Here is a 25664-nt window from a genome sequence, read left to right on the forward strand (position 1 = left end):
GAGCATAGAAGTATGGCCGCAGTCTCCTTGCTGCATTTACTAACGCCAGAGCAATTTTTTCCAGAGGTTGATACCTTGTTTCTGGACCTCTTAATGCTCGGCTTGTGAAGTAGATGGGAAACTGCTTTAGGCCTTCTTCTCGTACAAGCACCGCGCTGATAGTTTGATCTGATGCCGCTAAGTATAAGAATATTACTTCGGCTTCGGTTGGAGCAGAGAGAATAGGAAGCTCGGCTAGATAACTTTTGAGCTCGTCAAAGGCCTTTTTCTGCTCGGCTCCCCACTCGAACTTTGGTGCCTTTTTCAACACCTTGAAGAACGGCAGTTGCTTTTCGGCTGCTTGGGAAAGGAATCGATTCAGTGCGGCTAGACATCCGGTTAGCCTTTGCACGTCATGTATGGACTTCGGCATTGCCATGTTCTGAACGACTTGAACTTTTGAAGGGTTTGCCTTGAGTCCGTCCTTTGAAACCCAACAACCCAGAAACTTTCCCGAATCTACCAAAAAGGTACACTTTTGGGGATTAAGTTTGAGGTTGGCTTTCTTGAGCACGTTGAGAGTGGACTTGAGGTTGTGCTCGTACTCCGAAGTGCTTTTGCTTTTGACGACTATATCGTCAACATACACTTCGACCTCCTTTCCAATCAGGTGCCGAAAAAGCTTGTCTACCATCCTTTGATAAGTGGCTCCGGCATTCTTTAAACCGAATGGCATCTTTTTATAAGCGAAAATGCCGAAATCGGTAATGAAAGCTGTTTTCGGAGCGTCACTCTCATCCATCAATACTTGGTGATATCCTTTGTATAAATCAAGAAAACAGAAAATTTCGAAGCCGATCAAAGCTTCTACTTTTTTATCTATATTCGGAAGGGGATAGCAATCTTTAGGACAGTGCTTGTTTAGATCAGTAAAATCTATGCACATCCGCCATCCTCCTTCTTTTTTCTTGATCATCACAGGATTGGCCACCCAAGAAGGATATTTCACCTCGAATAGTACATCCGCTTTTAGTAATTGGCGGACTTCGTCATGGATGACTTGGCTTCTTTCTGCCGCAAAGAGTCTTTGCTTCTGTTTTACTGGCCGGATTGAAGGATCAATATTTAACCGATGAGTGATTACCTCGGGGGGCACTCCGGTCATGTCCAACGGAGACCATGCAAAGACATCTTTGTACTCCTTGAGGAGCTGAATGGTCTTTTCCCGGAGTAGAGGCGTTCCTGCGAAGCCGATCTTGACCGTTCTGGATGGATCATCTTCGTATAACTGAACGGTCATTGAGTTCGGCTCTGAAGTGACTTCGGTCATCTCGCTTGCCTTCGACTCCGGTTGCTGTGATTGCTATGCTTGATGGTGCCGAACTGATTGCTCGGCACTTTTAAGCGCAATCTGCAGACATTCTTTTGCTCTCTTTTGATCACCTCGGATGACCGCTATCCCACCTTTAGTGGGGATCTTGATGGTGAGGTGATAAGTAGAGCAAACGGCCCGAACTGTGTTGAGCCAGTCTCTCCCCAGGATGATGTTGTACGGGGACCGAGCTTTCACCACAAAGAACTCGATCATCGTATTGGAGCTTGTAGGCGCTTTTCCCACCGTGATCGGAAGGCTGATAATACCTTCTGGGCGGGTGTCCTCTTGGGCGAAACTTTTCAGAGGAAGTGGAGCCGGACTGAGCCGAGCTGGATCCACTTCCATTTTATCGAAACATTCTTTAAAAAGAATGCTGACTGACGCTCCTGTATCCACAAATACTCTGTGGATCAGTTTGTTTGCCACTCCGGCTTGAATGACAATAGCGTCTTGGTGAGGAGAGATGGCTGGGACGGGATCGGCATCTGAAAATGTAATCACTTCGTCTTTCTTCAGCCTTTTATGTGTTGGCTCCTCTTGATTGGAACCTCTGCGTTCTGCTTTTAGGGACGACCTAGTCATCCCGGCAGGGAGAGCATCGATAGTCTGGATTACTCCATCATATTGCGGCTCGTCGTCGTCTTCAGGATCCTCATGCCTTTTCGGATCCTGAGGATTGCAGTTCGCACCTCTCTGCCTTTTGTTCTTTTTCGGCTGCTTGCTTTGGTATTTTTTTAACGTTCCTGTTTTCACAAGAACATCAATACCTGCAGCCAAATTTCGGCACTCTTCGGTATCGTGACCGTGGGTTTGATGGAAGGAGCAATATTGATCCTGAGGTCGCCGCGCGGCTGATTTCGTCATCCGCTTTGGTCTTTCGAACATATCGGAATGTAGTTCGAAAATTTCCGCTCTTGACTTGTTCAGCGGTACGAACTGAGCGGGCGGCTTCTCGGGATTGAGACGGGGTCCCAATCTGTCTTGCACCGGAGCCCTTTGAATTCTTTCAAATGGAGTCCGGCGAGGATGCCCCTGATCGCTATGATCGGGCTTCCTTCTGTCTCCTCGGGGCGATGAGCTGTCTAACGACCGTTTGCGACGGTCTGCCTCATCGGCCCGGGAGTACTGGTCCACAATGTCCCACATCTCCTGAGCTGTCTGCGGACCGCACTCAACGAGCTTCCTGTAGAGAGCTCCGGGCAGGATTCCATTTTGGAATGCCGAGATGACAAGCAGATCGTTGAGATCGTCTACTTGCAGGCATTCCTTGTGGAATCTTGTCATAAAGTCGCTGATTCTTTCGTCGCGACCTTGACGAATGGAAAGCAGCTGAGCCGAAGTGATCCGGGCTTCCGCTTTCTGAAAGAACCTCCTGTGGAAAGCATCCATTAGATCTCGGTAGGATCTAATGCTGCCTTGAGGAAGGCTGTCGAACCACCTTCTGGCGTTCCCGATGAGCAGCTCGGGGAACAGCTTGCACATGTGGACCTCGTTGAGACCCTGGTTCGCCATGTTATATTGATAGCGTCCCAAGAAATCATGAGGATCCACGAGTCCGTCATAGGTTATCGACGGAGTTCGGTAGTTCCGCGGCAAAGGAGTTCGGGTGATATCGTCCGAGAACGGAGTCTTCAATGCTCCGTAGATGGCGAACCCGACATCTCTTCGGTACGGAGGAGGTGGAGTTCTCCTGTGGTTCCGGTACCGAGGAGGAACAGGAACATGTCGGGGTTGAGGATTCTTTCTCCTGGAAGACACGTCACTACTGCGGTAGTGACTTTCATGCCTAGATGAGGAGGGAGAATCCGTCGTTGTCTTCTCCGGCTGTTGGCTCTTCTGCAGGAAGGTTAAGAACTCCTCCTGCTTCTCGGCCAAGAACAGCTTGACAGCTTCATTTAAATCGGGCTGCTGGGAAGACTCGGTGCGATGACTCCTGGAGTGGCTTGTTCCTTCTACGTGAGAACCGGAGGTAGATGTCTCCCGAGGCCGTTTTTCAGACCTGCGAGCTGGACTAGCTTCCTCACGGTTATCACGAACGGTATTATGGGTGTTATGTGATCTGGTATGCATTTTTTTGGGGTGGAAAAAGGGTCAAAAATTCGCTTTATCACAAATTTGGTTCTCTGTTTCCCACAGACGGCGCCAGTGATGGATCCGCGAAAATTTGATGTTAGTGAATGCGGGAAAAACGCAGATCACGACACAGAGAATTTACGTGGTTCAATTTACTGAGGTAAATCTACGTCCACGGGAAGAAAAGAGGGCAGAGTTGTATTGCTTGATCTGTTTTCTACAGCTTACAATACAGACTTGCTATTTTGTATTTTATCTCTAGAAAGCGAGAGAGTCTACCCTATCTATCTGATCTAGGTTCTATTTATACAAAGGACCAAGATCGTGGCATGCAGCTATTTACTAGGTAGTGGATGTCGTGGAGATCGTGGCGATCTTGCATGGGTCCACTATCCTGCATGAGTTAATGACTGCTTGACACCACTAAATAGATCGTGGGTGTAGTGGAGGTGGAAATCCTGCATGAGTCCACTATCTCCTAGTTCGGTCGAATACTGAGACCGAACTGCTGAATTATTGCCGAGCAGCTTTTGCCGATCTGAGAGTAAAGCTTGATGCCGACCTGAGAGCAGAGTTTGATTGGTTGGCTTTTACCGAGCTGTAGGCTGGGGCCGAACTCTTTGGTTGTGCCGAACTGAACTCTTTAGTCATGCCGGACTGATACTCTTTAGTCATGCCGAACTGATACTCTTTCTTGGGCTTTAGGCTGATGGGCTTTACTGCTGTTGGGCTGGTTTAGTACGTACTCCATCAGTGGACCCATGCAAGATCGCCACGATCTCCACGACATCCACTACCTAGTAAATAGCTGCATGCCACGATCTTGGTCCTTTGTATAAATAGAACCTAGATCAGATAGATAGGGTAGACTCTCTCGCTTTCTAGAGATAAAATACAAAATAGCAAGTCTGTATTGTAAGCTGTAGAAAACAGATCAAGCAATACAACTCTGCCCTCTTTTCTTCCCGTGGACGTAGATTTACCTCAGTAAATCGAACCACGTAAATTCTCTGTGTCGTGATCTGCGTTTTTCCCGCATTCACTAACATCAAATTTTCGCGGATCCATCACTGGCGCCGTCTGTGGGAAACAGAGAACCAAATTTGTGATAAAGCGAATTTTTGACCCTTTTTCCACCCCAAAAAAATGCATACCAGATCACATAACACCCATAATACCGTTCGTGATAACCGTGAGGAAGCTAGTCCAGCTCGCAGGTCTGAAAAACGGCCTCGGGAGACATCTACCTCCGGTTCTCACGAAGAAGGAACAAGCCACTCCAGGAGTCATCGCACCGAGTCTTCCCAGCAGCCCGATTTAAATGAAGCTGTCAAGCTGTTCTTGGCCGAGAAGCAGGAGGAGTTCTTAACCTTCCTGCAGAAGAGCCAACAGCCGGAGAAGACAACGACGGATTCTCCCTCCTCATCTAGGCATGAAAGTCACTACCGCAGTAGTGACGTGTCTTCCAGGAGAAAGAATCCTCAACCCCGACATGTTCCTGTTCCTCCTCGGTACCGGAACCACAGGAGAACTCCACCTCCTCCGTACCGAAGAGATGTCGGGTTCGCCATCTACGGAGCATTGAAGACTCCGTTCTCGGACGATATCACCCGAACTCCTTTGCCGCGGAACTACCGAACTCCGTCGATAACCTATGACGGACTCGTGGATCCTCATGATTTCTTGGGACGCTATCAATATAACATGGCGAACCAGGGTCTCAACGAGGTCCACATGTGCAAGCTGTTCCCCGAGCTGCTCATCGGGAACGCCAGAAGGTGGTTCGACAGCCTTCCTCAAGGCAGCATTAGATCCTACCGAGATCTAATGGATGCTTTCCACAGGAGGTTCTTTCAGAAAGCGGAAGCCCGGATCACTTCGGCTCAGCTGCTTTCCATTCGTCAAGGTCGCGACGAAAGAATCAGCGACTTTATGACAAGATTCCACAAGGAATGCCTGCAAGTAGACGATCTCAACGATCTGCTTGTCATCTCGGCATTCCAAAATGGAATCCTGCCCGGAGCTCTCTACAGGAAGCTCGTTGAGTGCGGTCCGCAGACAGCTCAGGAAATGTGGGACATTGTGGACCAGTACTCCCGGGCCGATGAGGCAGACCGTCGCAAACGGTCGTTAGACAGCTCATCGCCCCGAGGAGACAGAAGGAAGCCCGATCATAGCGATCAGGGGCATCCTCGCCGGACTCCATTTGAAAGAATTCAAAGGGCTCCGGTGCAAGACAGATTGGGACCCCGTCTCAATCCCGAGAAGCCGCCCGCTCAGTTCGTACCGCTGAACAAGTCAAGAGCGGAAATTTTCGAACTACATTCCGATATGTTCGAAAGACCAAAGCGGATGACGAAATCAGCCGCGCGGCGACCTCAGGATCAATATTGCTCCTTCCATCAAACCCACGGTCACGATACCGAAGAGTGCCGAAATTTGGCTGCAGGTATTGATGTTCTTGTGAAAACAGGAACGTTAAAAAAATACCAAAGCAAGCAGCCGAAAAAGAACAAAAGGCAGAGAGGTGCGAACTGCAATCCTCAGGATCCGAAATGGCATGAGGATCCTGAAGACGACGACGAGCCGCAATATGATGGAGTAATCCAGACTATCGATGCTCTCCCTGCCGGGAAGACTAGGTCGTCCCTAAAAGCAGAACGCAGAGGTTCCAATCAAGAGGAGCCAACACATAAAAGGCTGAAGAAAGACGAAGTGATTACATTTTCAGATGCCGATCCCGTCCCAGCCATCTCTCCTCACCAAGACGCTATTGTCATTCAAGCCGGAGTGGCAAACAAACTGATCCACAGAGTATTTGTGGATACAGGAGCGTCAGTCAGCATTCTTTTTAAAGAATGTTTCGATAAAATGGAAGTGGATCCAGCTCGGCTCAGTCCGGCTCCACTTCCTCTGAAAAGTTTCGCCCAAGAGGACACCCGCCCAGAAGGTATTATCAGCCTTCCGATCACGGTGGGAAAAGCGCCTACAAGCTCCAATACGATGATCGAGTTCTTTGTGGTGAAAGCTCGGTCCCCGTACAACATCATCCTGGGGAGAGACTGGCTCAACACAGTTCGGGCCGTTTGCTCTACTTATCACCTCACCATCAAGATCCCCACTAAAGGTGGGATAGCGGTCATCCGAGGTGATCAAAAGAGAGCAAAAGAATGTCTGCAGATTGCGCTTAAAAGTGCCGAGCAATCAGTTCGGCACCATCAAGCATAGCAATCACAGCAACCGGAGTCGAAGGCAAGCGAGATGACCGAAGTCACTTCAGAGCCGAACTCAATGACCGTTCAGTTATACGAAGATGATCCATCCAGAACGGTCAAGATCGGCTTCGCAGGAACGCCTCTACTCCGGGAAAAGACCATTCAGCTCCTCAAGGAGTACAAAGATGTCTTTGCATGGTCTCCGTTGGACATGACCGGAGTGCCCCCCGAGGTAATCACTCATCGGTTAAATATTGATCCTTCAATCCGGCCAGTAAAACAGAAGCAAAGACTCTTTGCGGCAGAAAGAAGCCAAGTCATCCATGACGAAGTCCGCCAATTACTAAAAGCGGATGTACTATTCGAGGTGAAATATCCTTCTTGGGTGGCCAATCCTGTGATGATCAAGAAAAAAGAAGGAGGATGGCGGATGTGCATAGATTTTACTGATCTAAACAAGCACTGTCCTAAAGATTGCTATCCCCTTCCGAATATAGATAAAAAAGTAGAAGCTTTGATCGGCTTCGAAATTTTCTGTTTTCTTGATTTATACAAAGGATATCACCAAGTATTGATGGATGAGAGTGACGCTCCGAAAACAGCTTTCATTACCGATTTCGGCATTTTCGCTTATAAAAAGATGCCATTCGGTTTAAAGAATGCCGGAGCCACTTATCAAAGGATGGTAGACAAGCTTTTTCGGCACCTGATTGGAAAGGAGGTCGAAGTGTATGTTGACGATATAGTCGTCAAAAGCAAAAGCACTTCGGAGTACGAGCACAACCTCAAGTCCACTCTCAACGTGCTCAAGAAAGCCAACCTCAAACTTAATCCCCAAAAGTGTACCTTTTTGGTAGATTCGGGAAAGTTTCTGGGTTGTTGGGTTTCAAAGGACGGACTCAAGGCAAACCCTTCAAAAGTTCAAGTCGTTCAGAACATGGCAATGCCGAAGTCCATACATGACGTGCAAAGGCTAACCGGATGTCTAGCCGCACTGAATCGATTCCTTTCCCAAGCAGCCGAAAAGCAACTGCCGTTCTTCAAGGTGTTGAAAAAGGCACCAAAGTTCGAGTGGGGAGCCGAGCAGAAAAAGGCCTTTGACGAGCTCAAAAGTTATCTAGCCGAGCTTCCTATTCTCTCTGCTCCAACCGAAGCCGAAGTAATATTCTTATACTTAGCGGCATCAGATCAAACTATCAGCGCGGTGCTTGTACGAGAAGAAGGCCTAAAGCAGTTTCCCATCTACTTCACAAGCCGAGCATTAAGAGGTCCAGAAACAAGGTATCAACCTCTGGAAAAAATTGCTCTGGCGTTAGTAAATGCAGCAAGGAGACTGCGGCCATACTTCTATGCTCACAAGGTATGCGTCTTAACCGGTCTGCCTCTTCGGCAAGTTTTGACCAAGCCAGAAGCATCAGGCAGAATCGCCAAATGGGCCATAGAGCTGGGAGAACACTCAATCGAGTACCTACCTCGGAAAGCCATCAAGGGACAAGCCTTGGCAGATTTTCTTGCAGAGGCCAAGTTCGATCAAGCAATCCCTGTCATTGCCGAACAGAAAAATTCTGCCAATGCCGAACTAGCACAGCCCTTGGAATCCGAAGTAGAGCCGCCAGACTGCTGGAGCGGATTCGTAGATGGAGCTTCAAACAAGATGGGAAGTGGAGCTGGTATTTTACTCGTCGCTCCCGACGGACACGAGGTAACCTACTCACTTCGGTTCCTATTCCCCACTACTAATAATGAAGCCGAATACGAAGCCCTCCTTGCCGGACTCCAGTTAGCGCAAAGTCTGCTCGTCAAATCTCTCAAAGTCCATTGTGATTCACAAGTCATAGTAAATCACATGTTGGGTACAAGTGAAGCTCGTGACGAGAGAATGAAGAAGTATTTGGACAAAGCGCAAAGCATCAGCCGAAGTTTCTCCTATTTTCGGATAATCCGCGTTCCCAGAGCGGAAAATAGCCGAGCAGATACCTTAAGTAAGTTGGCCTCAGATCCGAGCTCAAAGGCGGAAGAATTAATGCATCGAAGCATTGATGAAGCCGAGGTACATTCAGTATCCAGCTCGCCGAACTGGATGACGCCGATCTTGCAGTATCTGGATCAAGGACAATTGCCCGAGGATAAGAGAGAAGCTCGGAAGATCACGTGCCGAGCACTTCGGTACGAACTTCATGAAGGAGTCCTCTTTAGAAAGTCTTACCTCCAGCCGTTATTGCGGTGCGTAGGACCAGAAGAGACGGACTACATCCTCAGAGAAGTTCATGAAGGATCGTGCGGCAGCCACATCGGAGCTAGAGCTTTAGCTAAAAAAGTTCTAAGATGGGGATATTATTGGCCAACCTTGGTACAAGAAGCAGTGCAGCTCGTCAAGACATGCCCGAAGTGCCAAATCCATGCAAATATCCCAAGGATGCCGCAGACCGATCTATCCACTATGCAAAGCCCTTGGCCTTTCATGCAATGGGGCATAGACATAGTGGGACCACTTCCTCAAGCTCCTCGGCAAATGAAATTCCTAATCGTTGCCGTGGACTACTTTACGAAGTGGGTGGAAGCTGAACCATTAGCTACGATAACGAGCTCGAAGGCATTGGATTTCGTCTGGAAGAACATAGTGTGCCGATTTGGCATACCCCACATCCTCATCTCGGATAACGGGACTCAGTTCACCGACAAGACGTTCAAGAATTGGTGCCAAGAGCTGAATATTCAACAGCGGTTCACTTCGGTCTCTCATCCACAAGCAAACGGACAAACGGAGGTAACAAATCGTATCCTGGTGAAAGGGTTAAAAGCTCGGTTAGAACAAGCCAAAGGACAATGGGTAGAAAATCTCCCTCAAGTCCTATGGTCCTACCGAACTACACCCACAACCTCCAACGGTGAAACTCCGTACAGTCTTGTGTACGGCACTGAAGCCGTGATTCCGGTGGAGATCGGCATACCCAGTCCCCGAACTCTAAATTTCTCAGCAGAAATGAATGACGACGGACTGAGAGCCGAGCTAGATCTTGCCGAAGAAAGAAGAGAATTGGCATGCATAAAAGCAGCCAAGTACAAGGAGCAAGTAGCCCGGTATTATAACCAAAGGGTGAAGAAGCTGCAATTTCAAGTGGGAGATCTCGTCTTGAGAAACAACGAAGTAAGCCGAGCAGAAAAGCTGGGCAAGCTCGAACCCACATGGGAAGGTCCATATCGGGTGTCAGAAGTCCTCGGCAAAGGGTCTTACAAATTGGCTCACATGTCAGGAGAACAGGTACCCCGAACATGGCACATTTCCAACCTCAAAAAGTTCCATTTGTAAGAGACAGTCCGGTCAGTCAGTCTTGAGTCCTGTTCAGTCAATGTGCTTTATTTGGTTTACTTGGTCTTTGTTTGTCTCTATGTGCTTTTTATTTGTCTATATGTGTTGTCTGTCTATATGCGTGTCGTCTCTTACAAATGTTACTGAGGTATCTTGTTCTTCGAAGGCTGATCCCCTTCTTAGAACATAAACAAGCAGTTCGTCTGAAACGAGCTGCAACAAGCCAACGATTGTGAGTCAAAGCTTCTACAGAAGATACAAGACCACAATTCAGCTTAAACAAGCAGTTCGTCTGAAACGAGCTGCAACAAGCCAACGATTGTGAGTCAAAGCTTCTACAGAAGATACAAGACCACAATTCAGCTTAAACAAGCAGTTCGTCTGAAACGAGCTGCAACAAGCCAACGATTGTGAGTCAAAGCTTCTACAGAAGATACAAGACCACAATTCAGCTTAAACAAGCAGTTCGTCTGAAACGAGCTGCAATAAGCCAACGATTGTGAAGTCAAAGCTTCTAAAGAGGATACAAGACCGCAATTCAGCTTAAGAATCAAGCACTTCGTCTGAAACGAACTGCAACGAAAGTCCGATTCTCGCGATAAAACTTGCCTGAATTAGGACAAGGGAAAGTCCGATCCACGCGATAAAACTCGCCGAATTAGGACAAGGGAAAGTCCGATCCCCAAATTAGGACAACGGAAAGTTCGATCCGAGCGATAAAACTCGCCAAATTAGGACACAAACCAAGTCCGGTCAAAGAAGAGTTCACTTCATCAGACCGAGGACAAACATCAACTTACCCCGTACCTTTATCCAGAATGCCGAAGTGATTCACTTCACTTTTCGGGGGGGGTAGTGATGGAGTACGTACTAAACCAGCCCAACAGCAGTAAAGCCCATCAGCCTAAAGCCCAAGAAAGAGTATCAGTTCGGCATGACTAAAGAGTATCAGTCCGGCATGACTAAAGAGTTCAGTTCGGCACAACCAAAGAGTTCGGCCCCAGCCTACAGCTCGGTAAAAGCCAACCAATCAAACTCTGCTCTCAGGTCGGCATCAAGCTTTACTCTCAGATCGGCAAAAGCTGCTCGGCAATAATTCAGCAGTTCGGTCTCAGTATTCGACCGAACTAGGAGATAGTGGACTCATGCAGGATTTCCACCTCCACTACACCCACGATCTATTTAGTGGTGTCAAGCAGTCATTAACTCATGCAGGATAGTGGACCCATGCAAGATCGCCACGATCTCCACGACATCCACTACCTAGTAAATAGCTGCATGCCACGATCTTGGTCCTTTGTATAAATAGAACCTAGATCAGATAGATAGGGTAGACTCTCTCGCTTTCTAGAGATAAAATACAAAATAGCAAGTCTGTATTGTAAGCTGTAGAAAACAGATCAAGCAATACAACTCTGCCCTCTTTTCTTCCCGTGGACGTAGATTTACCTCAGTAAATCGAACCACGTAAATTCTCTGTGTCGTGATCTGCGTTTTTCCCGCATTCACTAACATCAAATTTTCGCGGATCCATCATGTATATCATTGACCTAACAACCAAAAACGATACAATTGTCATTAACATTTATTCAATTTCATAAGTTTTAAATTGGCATATAAAATTATAGTAATTTTTTAAATTTTCTCAAGTGTTTTGTCATGATTAAAACTGAAACTATTACTACGACAAAATCAAATACTCCGTATGATATAACAACCAAAACAATGTCATTATAATTTCAAATAAAATATGTCAATATATTCAAAGTATCATATTCAATTTTGTTATATTAATTTAATTTCCAAGGAAAAATTGAGAAATTTTTTAAAATTATGATTTTATATTTTAGTTTATAATTTATATATTAACATGATTTAAATTGCAATTAATACTAGGAAAAATATACTCCTTCCATCTCATAGTAGGACCCCTTGCTTGACTTGTGACAAGTGTATTAAGAAAGTAAACGAAAGCAGATGAAAAAAATTAATGGAATATGTTTCTCATTGTATACAATGAGTGAAATAAGTTGGTTAAATGTATGGAAATGATATTCTACATATCTTATTTAACGTTATTTGTTTTGTTTTATTCATTTAAATTGATTCTAATACATTAAAAAATGTTATTGAAAATTTTAATTTCACAAAATTCATAAAAATCAAATCTCAATTTGCTCATTCTCCATAACTTCAACTAGGCCTGGGGAAATGATTCTCGATTCTCGGTTAACCTTGAACCGTAAGGTTAGGGTTCGGTTTCGGTTAGTAGGTGTAAGATAATCTCGGTTCTCGGTTCTCGGTTCTAACCACGAACCGAAAGGTTAGAACCGAATAACCAATATTTTTTTATATTTGATTTTTAATTTTTTATATATTGAATTTAATTGTGTTATTTCAGTTTTGAAAAGTAAAAAAAGAAATGAAAAAGTGTACCTATAGAAGTAGAATCGTTCGTCGCCCGCTTAGGTAATTAGCATATTCTGCCAATATGAATATTTTAGTATTTAAATTGTTTAGTGTATGTTTGTGATGATATTATTGTTTAACTATTATTAAAACCATTATTATTCTACCAATATGAATGTATGATTACGATTTATGAATTTTGTATTTATTGTTTAACAATTTGAAGTCTTGAATTTGAAGATGGAACATTATGGATCAAATCCTAGCGCATGCAAACAAAATTTTTTATTCTGTCACTGAATTTCGGTTCCTTCGGTAGAATCGAATAACCTGCGGTCAGAACCGATCAGTTCCTCAAATAACCGAACTGACTTAAGGTTCGGTTCCGGTTCTTGAATTTGAAAAAAATGGATTCGGTTAACCGACTTATCGGTTCGGTTCTAACCGAACCGACCGAATCCCCACCCCTAACTTCAACTATATGAATAAAATAATAAATTAAGCTTTGATTTACATAAATTTTGTGAAATTAAAATTTTCAATAACATTTTATAATATATTAGAATTAAACTAAATGTATAAAATAAAACAAACAATATTGAACTTGCGTCAAACAAAATTGATGCTCACATATGAAGTACTCCCACCGGTCCCCATTAAATGTCACATATTTGACCGAGTTTTAAGAAATTGTTTGACTTTGTAAAGGAATGTGGATGGAAAAAGTTAGTTGATTGTAGACTCCACTTTTATATACTACTCCCTCCGTTTTTCAAAAATAGCAATTATTTTCATTTTGGGTCGTTCCTTAAAAATAGAAACTTTAGAATATTTCTATTTTAGGACATGGACCCCACAATCCACTAACTCTACTTTCACTACTTTTTCTCTTCCACTCTCTTACTTTACTCATTTTTCTTTTCCTCTCTCTTACTTTACCAATTCTTGTCACTTACTTTACCAATTGTGCATTAAAGCCCGTGTCATTTCAAATGTTTCTATTTTTTGAATACGGAGGGAGTATTAATTTATAATAATTGTGAGTATAATGAGTTAGTGGAACGTATGGTCCATTACCAAACATTAATAAAAGTGAAATGAGACATTTATGAGACCAACCAAAAGTGATTCTCACATCTGATAGTGTCGTAATAATAGTAGCATGTAGCGCATTATTCCTTTTTTGTAAAATACAGTGCTTATTTATCATTTAGTATAAATAGGAGTGGGGAAAAATAGCGATATTTGTCTTATCGTACCAAAAAATAACAAAAATACTGAAATTTCGGCATATCATTTTTTTTGGTACGGTATGGTACTTTACTGAAAGATTTCGATAAAGTAACGATATAAATTTTCATATACCGCGGCATGCCGAAATTCAGTACATAGCGTAAATTATGGTATATACCGTAAAATATCAACATAATTACATATAAAATATATTTATCATATTTTTAATTATATAATCTACAATTAAATATAAATATAATTATATATAAAACTTATTTAATATATTTTTAAAATTATAAAATCTATAAATAATATTCTAAAAACTTAATTATCATTTTTTCATTGATCTTGAAAATCTAGTATACTGCAAAAGTACGCTATACTGAATTTTGGTACAACATATCAGAAATGGGGTACGATATCAGTATTAAAATTCCATATACCATAAAGTTTAATAAGATAAAAATAGGGTTATCTTCTAATGCTTATAACACCATAATCCAAAACTAAGACTAAATCTACACCCTTAGATTTTGAAATGAGTGGATGAGATTAAAGCTCACAAATTTCAATAAATAGTAGACAAAATATCAACAAAAGGGTAATATCGTCATTATGTTATCGTATGATAACTTTCGTAGGTATTTTTTTATATCAAAATAGTGTATTACAAATATCAACAATATGACATGAGAATATCAACACAAGTACAAGAAAATACCAACACAGTTTTATTGATATTTTACCTACATTATATTAAGATTTCGCAGTTTTTTTGCATTTGTTGATAAAATCCGTTTATCACTCCCTTTTTCTCATATTGAATTTACCAAGATACATTGTATATGATGATTACACACGCGAATTTTTTTTTTTGCATTTATTGATAAAATCGATTTATCATTCCCTTTTTCTCATATCGAATTTACCGTGTAAATGATGATTACGATAGGATACACAGGAGTTGCCCACCAGTATACACTTGAGCAGTGAAGAGAGGACTTTTATGGTAGGACCCATCGACCTGTTACAGCCTTAACCCGAACCCGTAACCCACATTGCCCAATCACGGATCCACATTTATCTCTCACCCTCTCCGCCGCCACAGTCTACATACGCCGCTACCTCCCGCAACTGTCTTTCCTGCTATCCTTATATTCATATCTACGGGAGCTCCTCTTTTTGCGGACGAACAACTACAAGGTACTGCATCGAGTGAAATTTTAGGGTTTCTGTTGGAATGGGAGATTGGTACTTTTAGATGCACCATCTGATTTCTTATGGTTTTAACTGTTTTTTACTCCGGTCAGGAAAGTTCGGGAGATAATGGCACACAGACTGCTGAGGGACGCCGACGCTGACGGGTGGGAGCGCTCTGATTTCCCAATTATATGTGAATCGTGCCTTGGCGACAATCCATACGTCCGAATGGTATTTTACAAATTGATTTAATGTGGAAGTAGATTTGAGTTAGCTTTCAGATGTTCGTGAAACAGAATCTTCTCGGTAGATGGCTTGTTTGTAAATGTTAGGAATTCCAATTGGGTTTTTGTAAGTTTACGAGCAGTCTTGGCCTTCTACTTTGCTCATACTTTTACCTTTTTTTTTGTAGACAAAAGCTGATTACGATAAGGAGTGTAAGATCTGCACTCGGCCATTTACGGTGTTCAGGTGGAGGCCAGGCCGTGATGCAAGATACAAGAAATCTGAGATATGCCAAACTTGTAGTAAGCTGAAAAATGTTTGTCAGGTTTGCCTTTTGGATCTTGAGTATGGATTGCCCGTTCAGGTCCGCGATACTGCTCTGAGTATTGATTCTAACGATGCTATTCCAAAGAGTGATGTGAATAGAGAGTACTTTGCAGAGGAACATGATCGCAAGGTTTGTTTTCCTTTACAGAGAACCCTTTTCTAGAAATACTAATATATACCTTTTGCTTCTGTATCCAAGCACTCAAAACACTTGCCATGCGCATATCTTGATGATTTTTTTACCAATTTGTGATGCATTAAGAGAGTTTCATATCTGCTATTACCTATTCAGATAATGAGTTGATTAGGAGGATGCCTGACAGGCGAAAGCTAAATGCAAATACATATGAGCAATGCTAAGATTGCTATTCGATTTTATATATACTTTGTTTTTGCATATTGATCAACAAAGTCCCTAACTAAAACCTGGAGATGTTTTTGATGTATTTGGCATTGTCATCAATTCTTGAATTTTTGTGTTGCATTGTTTCTGAGCTAAATGTCTCTGGCTTGCTAGTTATGACCTTCCACCCATTTGCACCCTTGCAGATTTGAAGTGTTTTTTTCTCTTCAGATGGGTAGTTTTCATGCATATAAATACTCCACTTTTAATAACTAAGAACTTGTTGAACACAGGCAAGAGCTGGGATAGATTATGAGTCTTCATTTGGAAAGGCTCGCCCAAATGATACTATTTTGAAACTCCAGAGAACTACACCATATTACAAGAGAAACCGAGCTCATGTTTGCAGTTTCTTCATTCGTGGTCAATGTACAAGAGGCCCAGAGTGCCCTTACAGGCACGAGATGCCTGTTGAAGGTGAATTGTCTCAACAAAACATTAAAGATCGTTACTACGGGTATGTAAAAGTTATTACTTACATAAAGATATTTTTCTTATCTAAATGCATGCATTAGTGTGTATGAAGGCTGGAAAATAAATGTAAAAGTTGATTTTGAGATTTATCAACAGATTAGCATTTGTACTATATTTTGGTCTTCTGAAATATCTGAATAAGTGGTTTGTGTCTTGATACCTTGCATATTTTGGGGATTGGATAGTAAAATCAGCTGGTTCATTCCATGTCGCATGTTATAGTTTGTATCAAGATGTGGTTTTTGTCTAGCCTCTGCAGTGTACGGTAAATTGAATATTTTTATCTGTTATGCGTTTTATCCCTGTTTAGCTTTGTGATCCTGGCTTATAATTGTTCACTTTGGATGTACACATGTTAGTGTCTACATCTTTCATCTTTTTTACTTTCTGTTTTTATTCCTCTTTCCCCAGTTCGATGAAAAGCTATGTAATTTATTCTGGTCATACTAGTACTATGATCTGGTCTGTGCATTAATCTGCGATTAGTTTACTTCTCATTATATGCCGAGTCTTTTGATGTCTTGTTGCATGCAATTGCAGAGTAAATGATCCAGTGGCTATGAAGCTATTGAGCAAGGCTGGAGAAATGCCTTCTCTGGAGCCTCCTGAGGACGAGAGCATTAGAACGCTGTATGTGGGAGGGCTTGATGCTAGGATTACTGAGCAGGATCTAAGAGACAACTTCTATGCGCATGGAGAAATTGAGTCTGTCAAGATGGTTCTCCAGAGGGCTTGTGCATTTGTGACTTACACAACACGAGAAGGTGCTGAGAAAGCAGCTGAGGAACTTTCCAACAAACTAGTTATTAAAGGCTTGAGGATGAAGTTGCTGTGGGGCAGACCCCAAGCTCCAAAGCTGGAATCTGAAGGCTCTGATGAAGCAAATCAGCAAGCAGCAGTGACTCACAGTGGGTTGCTCCCAAGGGCAGTCATATCACAGCAACAGAACCAGCCTCTTCAAGCTCCCTCGCCTGGCGCTCAAACACAACCGCCGCCTATGCCATATTTCAACATTCCTCCTCTGCCTCAGCATGAGAGGGCATATTATCCTTCTATGGATCCCCAGAGGATGGGCGCTCTCATTCGGTCTCAAGAGGGGCTTTCCAGCGGGCCCTCTGGATCTAATGAAAATAGAAGTGGTTCTGAACAGCAGCATCAACAAGCTCAGCAGTATGGCTACCCAAGCATGGCGCCCCCTCGGGGTCAGTTTTACCCATCATACTACCAGCAGTATGGCCACATGGGACCGCCTCCTCGAGTGCCGCCGTCTAATCAACACTACCCTCAACAGTATCAAGGTAATGTGCCTGCAGCTCCACCCCCTTCAGCTACTGGGACATCACAGCAGCCATGACAAGTTGAAACCCCATCGTATCCCGTGCTTGTTTGTCTTGAAATCAGTTTAAACAAAAACAATCCACCAACCACAGTAATGACTTGAAAAGGTTTTGTAGCCTTGTCTTGGTCTTACTTTTCAAGTTTTCATGTCTTGATCTAGGCTGTTGAGGAACACAATACCTTAGATTTTGAATTATGTTTCCTCTTGTATTTTGTTTTCATCCATAACAGCGTTATTGGAAAACGTCATAGTATTATAATTACTGTTTATTGAACGTTAATAAGATGAGATGAAAAAGTTCAAACTGGAACAAATTTGATCCTATTGACAAACAAGAAGAGCAAGCATGTGGCCAAATAGAATTGGAGATGAAATACTAATCTGATGTACTCATGTTTCCCAGTTAGATTTGAGAAAGGTAACACTGAAATGACATACGAATTCTTTTTTTTAATGCTTACCGTATATTCAACGCCAATGACACACCTCTTTCTGCTTGATCAAATCAATTGTGTCTCTCCATAAATAAATATAAATTGTCAATGATAATGTATATCAGCTTGTGCCCTACGGCCAACGTTTGATACCACTAAGGCCATCCACAACGTTGTTCCTATACCGTTCCTTAAACCACTATTTGAGGACCTCACTGTACTTTTTTACCTCATTCCTTAACTAAGGAATGGAACCTGCAACCCTCCGTTCCTTAACCGTTCCTTAAATTACTATTCATTCAATTTCATTTTTTTTTATTTCCAACTCAATTCAATTTAAATAAACACACTTTATTAAAAAATAAACACACTTTATTAAAAAACACACAACATTAAAAAAAAATATAAACTTTTAGACGCCTCCCGTCGTCGATCTTCTTCAAGTGATTGTTGCAATATTTGACGCATTTGTTCAAAAGGATCCATTAGTTTGATTAAATCTAGGAGAAGGAAAGCAGAGTTGATTTGAGATGAAAATTGAGGTGGAAATAGAGAGGAATAGATGTGTGTTTGTGATTGAAATGAGTATGAAATAGGAGTATTTATAGAGTAAATAAATAAATAAAAATATATAAAAAAATACAAAACGGATATAAAAAAACGGTCACATTACCGTTGCAAATTTTTTTTTTTATTAAATTCGATTTTTTTAAAAAAAAAATTGAATTATTGAGTCATCGGGACGAAGCCGACTCGCGGGGCAGCGAGTGGGCTTCACGCGTCGAATGGGAGGCCGCCACGTCGCCTCGGCGCGTGGCGGAACGTTTCGTTCCGCGTTCCTCCGGAACGGAACGCGGCACGGCATAGGAACGGCATGGGCACGGAATGGCGACGGAACGAAGCCCGCAACGCGTGCCGCCGCGGAACCGTTCCGCCCGAACGGCATAGGAACCGCAACGGCACAGCGTTGCGGGTGCCCTAAGATTTTTCTAATTATCTAAGTTTGTCCCACTCCTTAGAATTCATTTTTATACTGAACTTCTTTTAATTCAAATTTTTTTTAACTTATTATATATTGAATTCCATATATATAAATTCAGTTAATGCAAAAATAGTCTTAATACATTACACTTGAATTTTCAATCTTATCCTTCTTTTAGAAATAAATAAAACAAATTTTCAAACCTTATCCTTCAAACTTAGTAAAATCGAAACTTATTAGTAAATGATTTGTGATTCTTGTTTATTTTTCTAGAAAACGTATTTAAACATATGTTAAATTATTGGAAAAATGCCTTGCGGATTTATGCAACAGATGTTGAATTGTTGGATAAATGCCTAGCAAAATACAGACATCATTTGTATACATACAGAGGGAGTACATCAAATTAAGCAATTATACTAATTTCTTTTAAACGTTTACATCAAATTATGCAATTATATTTTCTTTTAAATGTTTTACCTGAATTTTTTCGGAACACAACAGCGCATATTTAAGAATCTTTTAATGTTGGGACCTCAAAAAATATGCAATATGCAAGTAAATCGGTTTATAAAAGAGAGACGTAAAAGAGAAAATTCATAACATGATAAATGTGAAACTACTCAATGAATTTGATCTTCAGCATACAGATGTTCAACAGTCTCCCTCACTTAGCAGGTGTAAACAAAATCCAGAGAATTAATGTTACCAATGAAAAATCAAGATAGATCCAAACGCAACAAAGATCCAAACGCGAATCACTAAAAAGATTAAAAAAATTCAGGGTAATGGGAATCTTGAAAACAATGAAAAACTTCCTAACAAAACTGATGAAAATCAACCTCTCTCTCTCTCTATCCCCCCCTATATTATCCTAACTGATCGCGCTCATATACTACTCTGCAGAGGTTGAGTCTCGAGCGATAGGTTTTCAGTCAGCGAAACAAGAGATGAAGTATCTTCTGACTGATTGTTCTTGGCAGACTCTCCAGAGTGCTTCTGTACATTAGATATCAGTTAGAAGTAAAACATTTGCATCAACATCAATAAGCTTAAGCATGTGTATATCACAAAAGCTCACCTCATAATCATTGTTTCTAAAGCCATTGGTTTGAGAAACAGGTACACCACTCCTCTTTGCTTTCAGCGCCTTTTCACGATTTTCGTAAAAGTTGAAGTCATCGAGCACGCAAGTTTTAGCAGAGTAATTCTTAAAAATGCTTAGAATTTCTAAGCCCTGTTTCAGTTCAACCTGCAAGAAACAGGTAGAGTTAAACAGGATTAACCAAAATACAAGCTTGTAATGATGAATTGAAATCCGGGAAAAGGAAATATAACCTCTTGAGTGTCCCTGCTATAAGTAACGGCCTTGTTATCATTGTTTTCAAGGATAATGTGTCGCAATTGAGTGTTGGGGACATCTTTTATGATGTGCCACTTCAATGGGAAGAAGCCATTCCATTTGTCGAGCTGCCAAAAGTCCATATTTTTGCTAAAATCAACATGGCCAATCATCTCAGCAACACCGACAAACTGCCCACTTCCATTCACCTGAAGCACACAACACAAATCTTGTGACTCACAATTACCAGATACAAGAAAAAATTAAATACAGAACACAAAAAACATGGTTATAAGAAGATAAATAAGGTATATGACCAATAATAATAACATGACTATAAGAAGATAAAATGATATGTGTGGCCAATAATAACAGCAACTACTAACTTCTTGTACTAGGTCAAATAAAGGAGCACAAGCTCACCGAAAAAAATAGGAACACTGGACATTTTTTGCCTGCCTCTGTCGTTTTAGCATCAGCTTCACGGAAAGCAGCATCTAACTTCTTATTGCCATTTGGAGTACTTGACCAGACATCATATTTGATGCATTTGTGAATATCATCTTCGCTATATGACTTGATCACAAAGAACTTTGCACTATCATACACTGCCTCAAACTCTTGTAAGTTGTATTTATCTCTATCAATTGCGAAACCCAGTTGTTCGACATCAGCTGGCAACTTAGAGGAATTCTTATTGTCAGCCCTAGGGCCACGAGTTAGTTCACTCGCAGCTTTGACTTCTCCACTTCTGCCAAAATTTTCGCTTGACCTGGATCTGTAGTTGTTCCATAAACCAGCATTCGACTGGTAATTCACCTGACCATATTGCGGAAAAGGACGAGGGTTCCGGCTACTAAATGAAGAGAAGTTTCCAGAAGGCTGAATTCCTCTCATGAGGCCAGATGACTGGAAACCAGCACCAAACTGCAAGAAAATAAAAACCAGGATAAGAACAAACATGACAGCAATGATATAAAGCACAACAGAAGCCAGAAGCCAGAAGCCAGAATACAAAATCAAATAATGTTTGCACAATTCAATGGACCAAATAATACTATGCCAAATGAGTTTTTAATAACAAAGTGAACTTGGGAACAAAATTGCAATTATGAGATTCCAAACAAAAAATATCATACAGTAGTTTCATCCATTTCTCCTCTCCATGTTAAAATGTGATAGTCAATCATCGAAACAAGCAGCTGGGTTTGAAATACATTGATCCTAAGACAACAATACCTTGTTCAATGGATGAAGAGACTGATTCAGATAGACAGAACTCGAAGAATTTGGCCGTTGTGTTTTGTAATTATAAGGTAAAGCTGTAGATTTACTTGAGAGGTTGCTACGAGTTTTGGCAACATTAAAGCCATTTGACCTCCCAGAGCCACTAGTGCCTGCAGATTTTACAGAGCCACTTTTATTGCTGGACGAACCATTCCCAACATAGGCTGAATCATATGTATAGCATGGAAACACCTCTGACCCATATGAGCAGGGATATTCAGATGATGTGTATGCTTGTTTTCCATCAACACCCACAAAACCAGTTGAATATGGACCATAGCCAGGAACGTAATATAGGAGTGAAGCATTATCCTGTTGAATTCCCTGGTAAGTCGAATCATCATACAAGGAGTAATATTCAAGAAAAATATATATTGAAGTACAAACAGAAAAACAGGAATTTACAAAATCAAGAAAGCACACCACAAAGAGCATACCGCATAAGAACCACCAGGAGTGTTAGGAAAACCTTTGTCATCAGGCTGGGTAAAGTTCCCATTGTATCCTGTAGAATATAAGGAAAATAATGGATCGAAAAAATATCTAAAATCTTCAATTATAAGGAAAAAACATCCATCCAACCATTACAGTACCCCAGTCCCCAAATGCTCGCCCCATTCAGATGGCCAAGAAACAATTGTGTTGTTAAGGTTTACAAATATTGCAGTAAGTTCTAGCTAGTAGCTACAGACAGAAACAAGCAATCACATATGGCAACCAAATTATAGAATTAAACCTCATAAAGTGGCACTGGCACCTCTACAAATCAAACACTGACAAGTTAATGTCTTTACCATATAATATGATAAACTAAACATTTTCATAGCCTAATATAATACTATTATTATTCTCCAGAACTCCTGCACTACAGTATTTCTATTATACTATAAAGAAAGCAATCATTTATTTCGGTTGGAAATGTCAATACTATGGGTTATACAATTATGAAATAAGATATAAACTGTTCTAAATTCCTGATGGAGATGAAAACCTTACCCGGATAATAATAATCATAACAGCTGGTAGGTGGATAATAGGGACCCTGGTCCGAACTTACAGATTGATCAGTTGCACTTTTTCCAGGTACAACATTGCCCCCAGCAGATACGGACGACCCAGGCTCGGATGGAAATCCATCTTTCACCTGAAAACAGGAGACCTCAGGTTACGAAACATAATAGTATTGTGTTCTCAATATGGGAAACATGTAGAATACAATTTTTTTACTTTCTGATTCAATTGATGCCATTATCATAGAATCATATATTGCAAAACAATATGCACGCATCTCAATTATTACGAGTGCAAGAAAGAAAAAGAATATGATGAAGTTGTTTTGCACAGTTAATAAATTCATGTCCAATCCCCTTGAAAATTTATTTGTGAAGAACCATAATCATTGTATTGCTGTGTTGCTGTAATACTGTCAGAAAACTTTTAAAGTATAAGTATATTTTGAGAGCTGAAATAATCAACTGAAGGAACAAATAAAGGAAGAAATATGATGAGAAGATGAATATGATTGAAATGTCTAACAAGAGGAACTCCAAAGCAATCATGACTATTGAAAACACCACTCCAGTGACGAAGGTGCACCTGCTTCTACTCTAGGGAAGGTAACAAGTAACAAAGGAGCTCAGAAGGGTTTAACATTACTTCTTTTAAACAAGGGATGAAGAGCACATATACATGAAGAGATTTATATAGGAGAAGAAAATGCTGTACATGAGTACTATATGTAACATGAATATCAGGAAGTATATCATATGACAACAAAGCATGTCTTAAAACAATAAGACAGCATGTCTTAAAACAATAAGACAAGCTAGTTCCAGAACGAAATAAACCAAAGTCAACCAACTCTTACCATATCTTTATCAGGAATATTGATTGACGATTCAGACTTCGCAGCAGGAGCGTTTAGCTGATCTGTGTGCAAGAAAATGTAATCAGATAGAACCTTTAATAGTTTAATACAAGCTATACCTGAATTAGATCACACAAGTCCATAGCAGCCCAAATCAGATTTACAAGACTAAAACGTTCAAGGAAATACCAATATTGCAGGGAAGAAGTGTCAATCAGTTTTCTTCATGCATATGGCATCATATCAAGTAAACAGTTTTCGAGTGATTAGTTGAGAACATTGCACCAATGCTATGGTGAGACTTTGCACACATACTGACAAAACTCCGCCATGGGCACCACAATGGTATGTCTTAATAACTACACAATAGAAGTCATACTACATTCCTACAGCTAACATTGACCAAAGAACCAAAAGGACATACATGTTTCTGTTTTTTTTCCTCCGGCCATATTAAACTCCAATATTATCTCGTTGACGGTTGACCTGCAACAAACAACAATTTTTTTTAAAAGGTAAGTGGCCAGCACATACTTATTTTGCAAGGTGAGAAAAATTGCATAAGCATTGTGCAAGATCAGGAGTCAGTCACGTTTTATATAATCACTTCAGTTTACCTTTCCTGTAGCCAAAACATTAAGTTCTGTGAAAAATCAGAACATTTGGTGAATAATGAAACATAATCAAAATTAAAAAAAGGCAACCCCCATACCCCTAGCAAAAGGGAGATGCTATTCTTCTCTCATAAGAAAGACGCTCAAGATTCTTGTGTCTTTAGAAATTCCGAGATATTAATGTATATGGAAAAATACAGTCAACTTTTACTAACCAAAAGAATAATAATAATAATAATAATAATAATAATAATAATAATAATAATAATAATAATAATAATAATAATAATAACAATAAAATAAAAATAGAGAAGGGAGAAAGGACTTCTACGTGGCTCATGTATAAACAAGAAAATGATATTTTCAACTATTTTGGGGGGAATGGGGAAGCACACCCATAAGAAATGGGATATTCACGGGAACTCCTGAATTTTTTTTGACTTGGTTGAAGAGACAACAAATCGAAGAGACAGTTTTAACTTCTGATAGCAACAAGTAGAGAAAGCCATTCCCTCTTACGTATACTCACAAATTCATAAGAGCCAAACAAAAGGCATAAATCCTAATAACCAAAGATTAATAGTGGCCTCAATTCATAACATGTCGAGATAGAAATAGTAGTATTAAACAGCGCATACACAGAGAGAATATATATCTATTCTGCAGGAGCAGGAGAATAGATTCCATAACACATTGCAGTATTCCAGAAAATTAGCACTTTTTGAGCCAAACCGAGATACATCAATCTCAATAAGCGGCAAAATTCATAGATTTGAAGAAGAATGAATCGATGAAGCGTGACTGAGATTTGGAAGCTAAAACCCAAAAGCGAAAGATGAACGCAAAAATTCAAATAACTTCAGCTTCATTTCTGAAATTTATCATTTTCGGTATGCATGAAGCAAGATTACCCTCTACAGTGTAAATGCACAGAAGCTTAACACGATTAATTCATGAAACTTGAAAAGCAGAAAGCAACTCGAGATCCATTCCGCCTTCAAAATCTTGAAAACAAAGATGCTTGGAAATTGGAGGGCAGGCCCAAAATCGGCACCAAACAAAGAAAAGGATAGCAAAGAAGGGCGAGCAAAAGGATAAAAACATACCTATTATTGAGTTTGAAATTCGTTCCAGCCACAAAATGGGGAAACCGCCGTCAAATATACGAATCAGCGAAACGGTTTTTCCCAGTTGAGAGTAGAGAGGCTGCGGGAAAATGAAGAGAGGAGGAGGAGGCGAAGGTAGTGAGGGGAATGTAACTAAACCCTTGAATGATCCGACGGCTCTCTTGATTGCATAGAGGAGTAATACGAGCCGTTGGATCGAGAGATTCCATTTAAATTTAAAAATAATGCTGCATAGGAGGATTAAAATGGATATTTCGTATTTGGTTTTTTCATCTTAATAAGAGAACAAGTTGTTTTCCAATTCTCCAATCACTCAACCATCATTGATTCGTGCTTAAAACTCAGATATTTTCTGGTGGTCAAAATTACAAATGGTCGTTTTCAATAATTTAGTTATTTCAGTACTCAATTTAAAACTTTGAATGATGCAAACCACTAGCGGATCGACG

At 41.0% G+C, this 25664-nt stretch overlaps 2 protein-coding genes across 3 annotated transcripts; one reads left to right on the top strand and one right to left on the bottom strand.

The window, feature by feature from the left end:
* Positions 1 to 14586: 14586 nt before the first annotated feature.
* LOC121795340 (zinc finger CCCH domain-containing protein 40-like) lies at positions 14587 to 17876 on the top strand. Its single transcript, XM_042193865.1, has 5 exons — positions 14587 to 14797; positions 14905 to 15025; positions 15207 to 15476; positions 15983 to 16206; positions 16764 to 17876. The coding sequence occupies exons 2-5, from the start codon at positions 14921 to 14923 to the stop codon at positions 17575 to 17577; spliced, it is 1413 nt and encodes a 470-aa protein (XP_042049799.1). The 5' UTR covers positions 14587 to 14797; positions 14905 to 14920; the 3' UTR covers positions 17578 to 17876.
* Positions 17877 to 19562: 1686 nt separating this feature from the next.
* LOC121795341 (YTH domain-containing protein ECT1-like) lies at positions 19563 to 25349 on the bottom strand. Of its 2 annotated transcripts, none has more exons than XM_042193867.1 (10): positions 25195 to 25349; positions 23899 to 23960; positions 23475 to 23536; positions 22604 to 22751; positions 22045 to 22112; positions 21560 to 21919; positions 20744 to 21247; positions 20317 to 20529; positions 20060 to 20230; positions 19563 to 19977 (listed from the first exon to the last, which is right to left on the bottom strand). In XM_042193867.1, the coding sequence occupies exons 2-10, from the start codon at positions 23924 to 23926 to the stop codon at positions 19867 to 19869; spliced, it is 1665 nt and encodes a 554-aa protein (XP_042049801.1). In that variant the 5' UTR covers positions 23927 to 23960; positions 25195 to 25349; the 3' UTR covers positions 19563 to 19866. The 2 variants fall into 2 exon arrangements, with proteins under 2 accessions (XP_042049801.1, XP_042049800.1); XM_042193866.1 differs by having other exon boundaries at positions 21560 to 21931.
* Between the last annotated feature and the right edge of the window lie 315 nt (positions 25350 to 25664).

Source organism: Salvia splendens, chromosome 3 (genome assembly GCF_004379255.2).
Source record: "Salvia splendens isolate huo1 chromosome 3, SspV2, whole genome shotgun sequence".
Taxonomy (NCBI): Eukaryota; Viridiplantae; Streptophyta; class Magnoliopsida; order Lamiales; family Lamiaceae; genus Salvia; species Salvia splendens.

What these genes read in the sequence shown, in the direction of transcription:
- LOC121795340 (XM_042193865.1), top strand. Translation starts at nt 14,921, where the DNA reads ATGGCACACAGACTGCTGAGGGACGCCGACGCTGACGGGTGGGAGCGC. An exon ending in ACAATCCATACGTCCGAATG is followed by an intron (nt 15,026 to 15,206) that starts GTATTTTACAAA and finishes TTTTTTTTGTAG; the next exon opens with ACAAAAGCTGATTACGATAA. An exon ending in ATTAAAGATCGTTACTACGG is followed by an intron (nt 16,207 to 16,763) that starts GTATGTAAAAGT and finishes ATGCAATTGCAG; the next exon opens with AGTAAATGATCCAGTGGCTA.
- LOC121795341 (XM_042193866.1), bottom strand. Translation starts at nt 23,926, where the DNA reads ATGGCCGGAGGAAAAAAAACAGAAACAT. An exon ending in TTATGATTATTATTATCCGG is followed by an intron (nt 22,113 to 22,603) that starts GTAAGGTTTTCA and finishes TATATTCTACAG; the next exon opens with GATACAATGGGAACTTTACC. An exon ending in CTCCTGGTGGTTCTTATGCG is followed by an intron (nt 21,932 to 22,044) that starts GTATGCTCTTTG and finishes TCGACTTACCAG; the next exon opens with GGAATTCAACAGGATAATGC.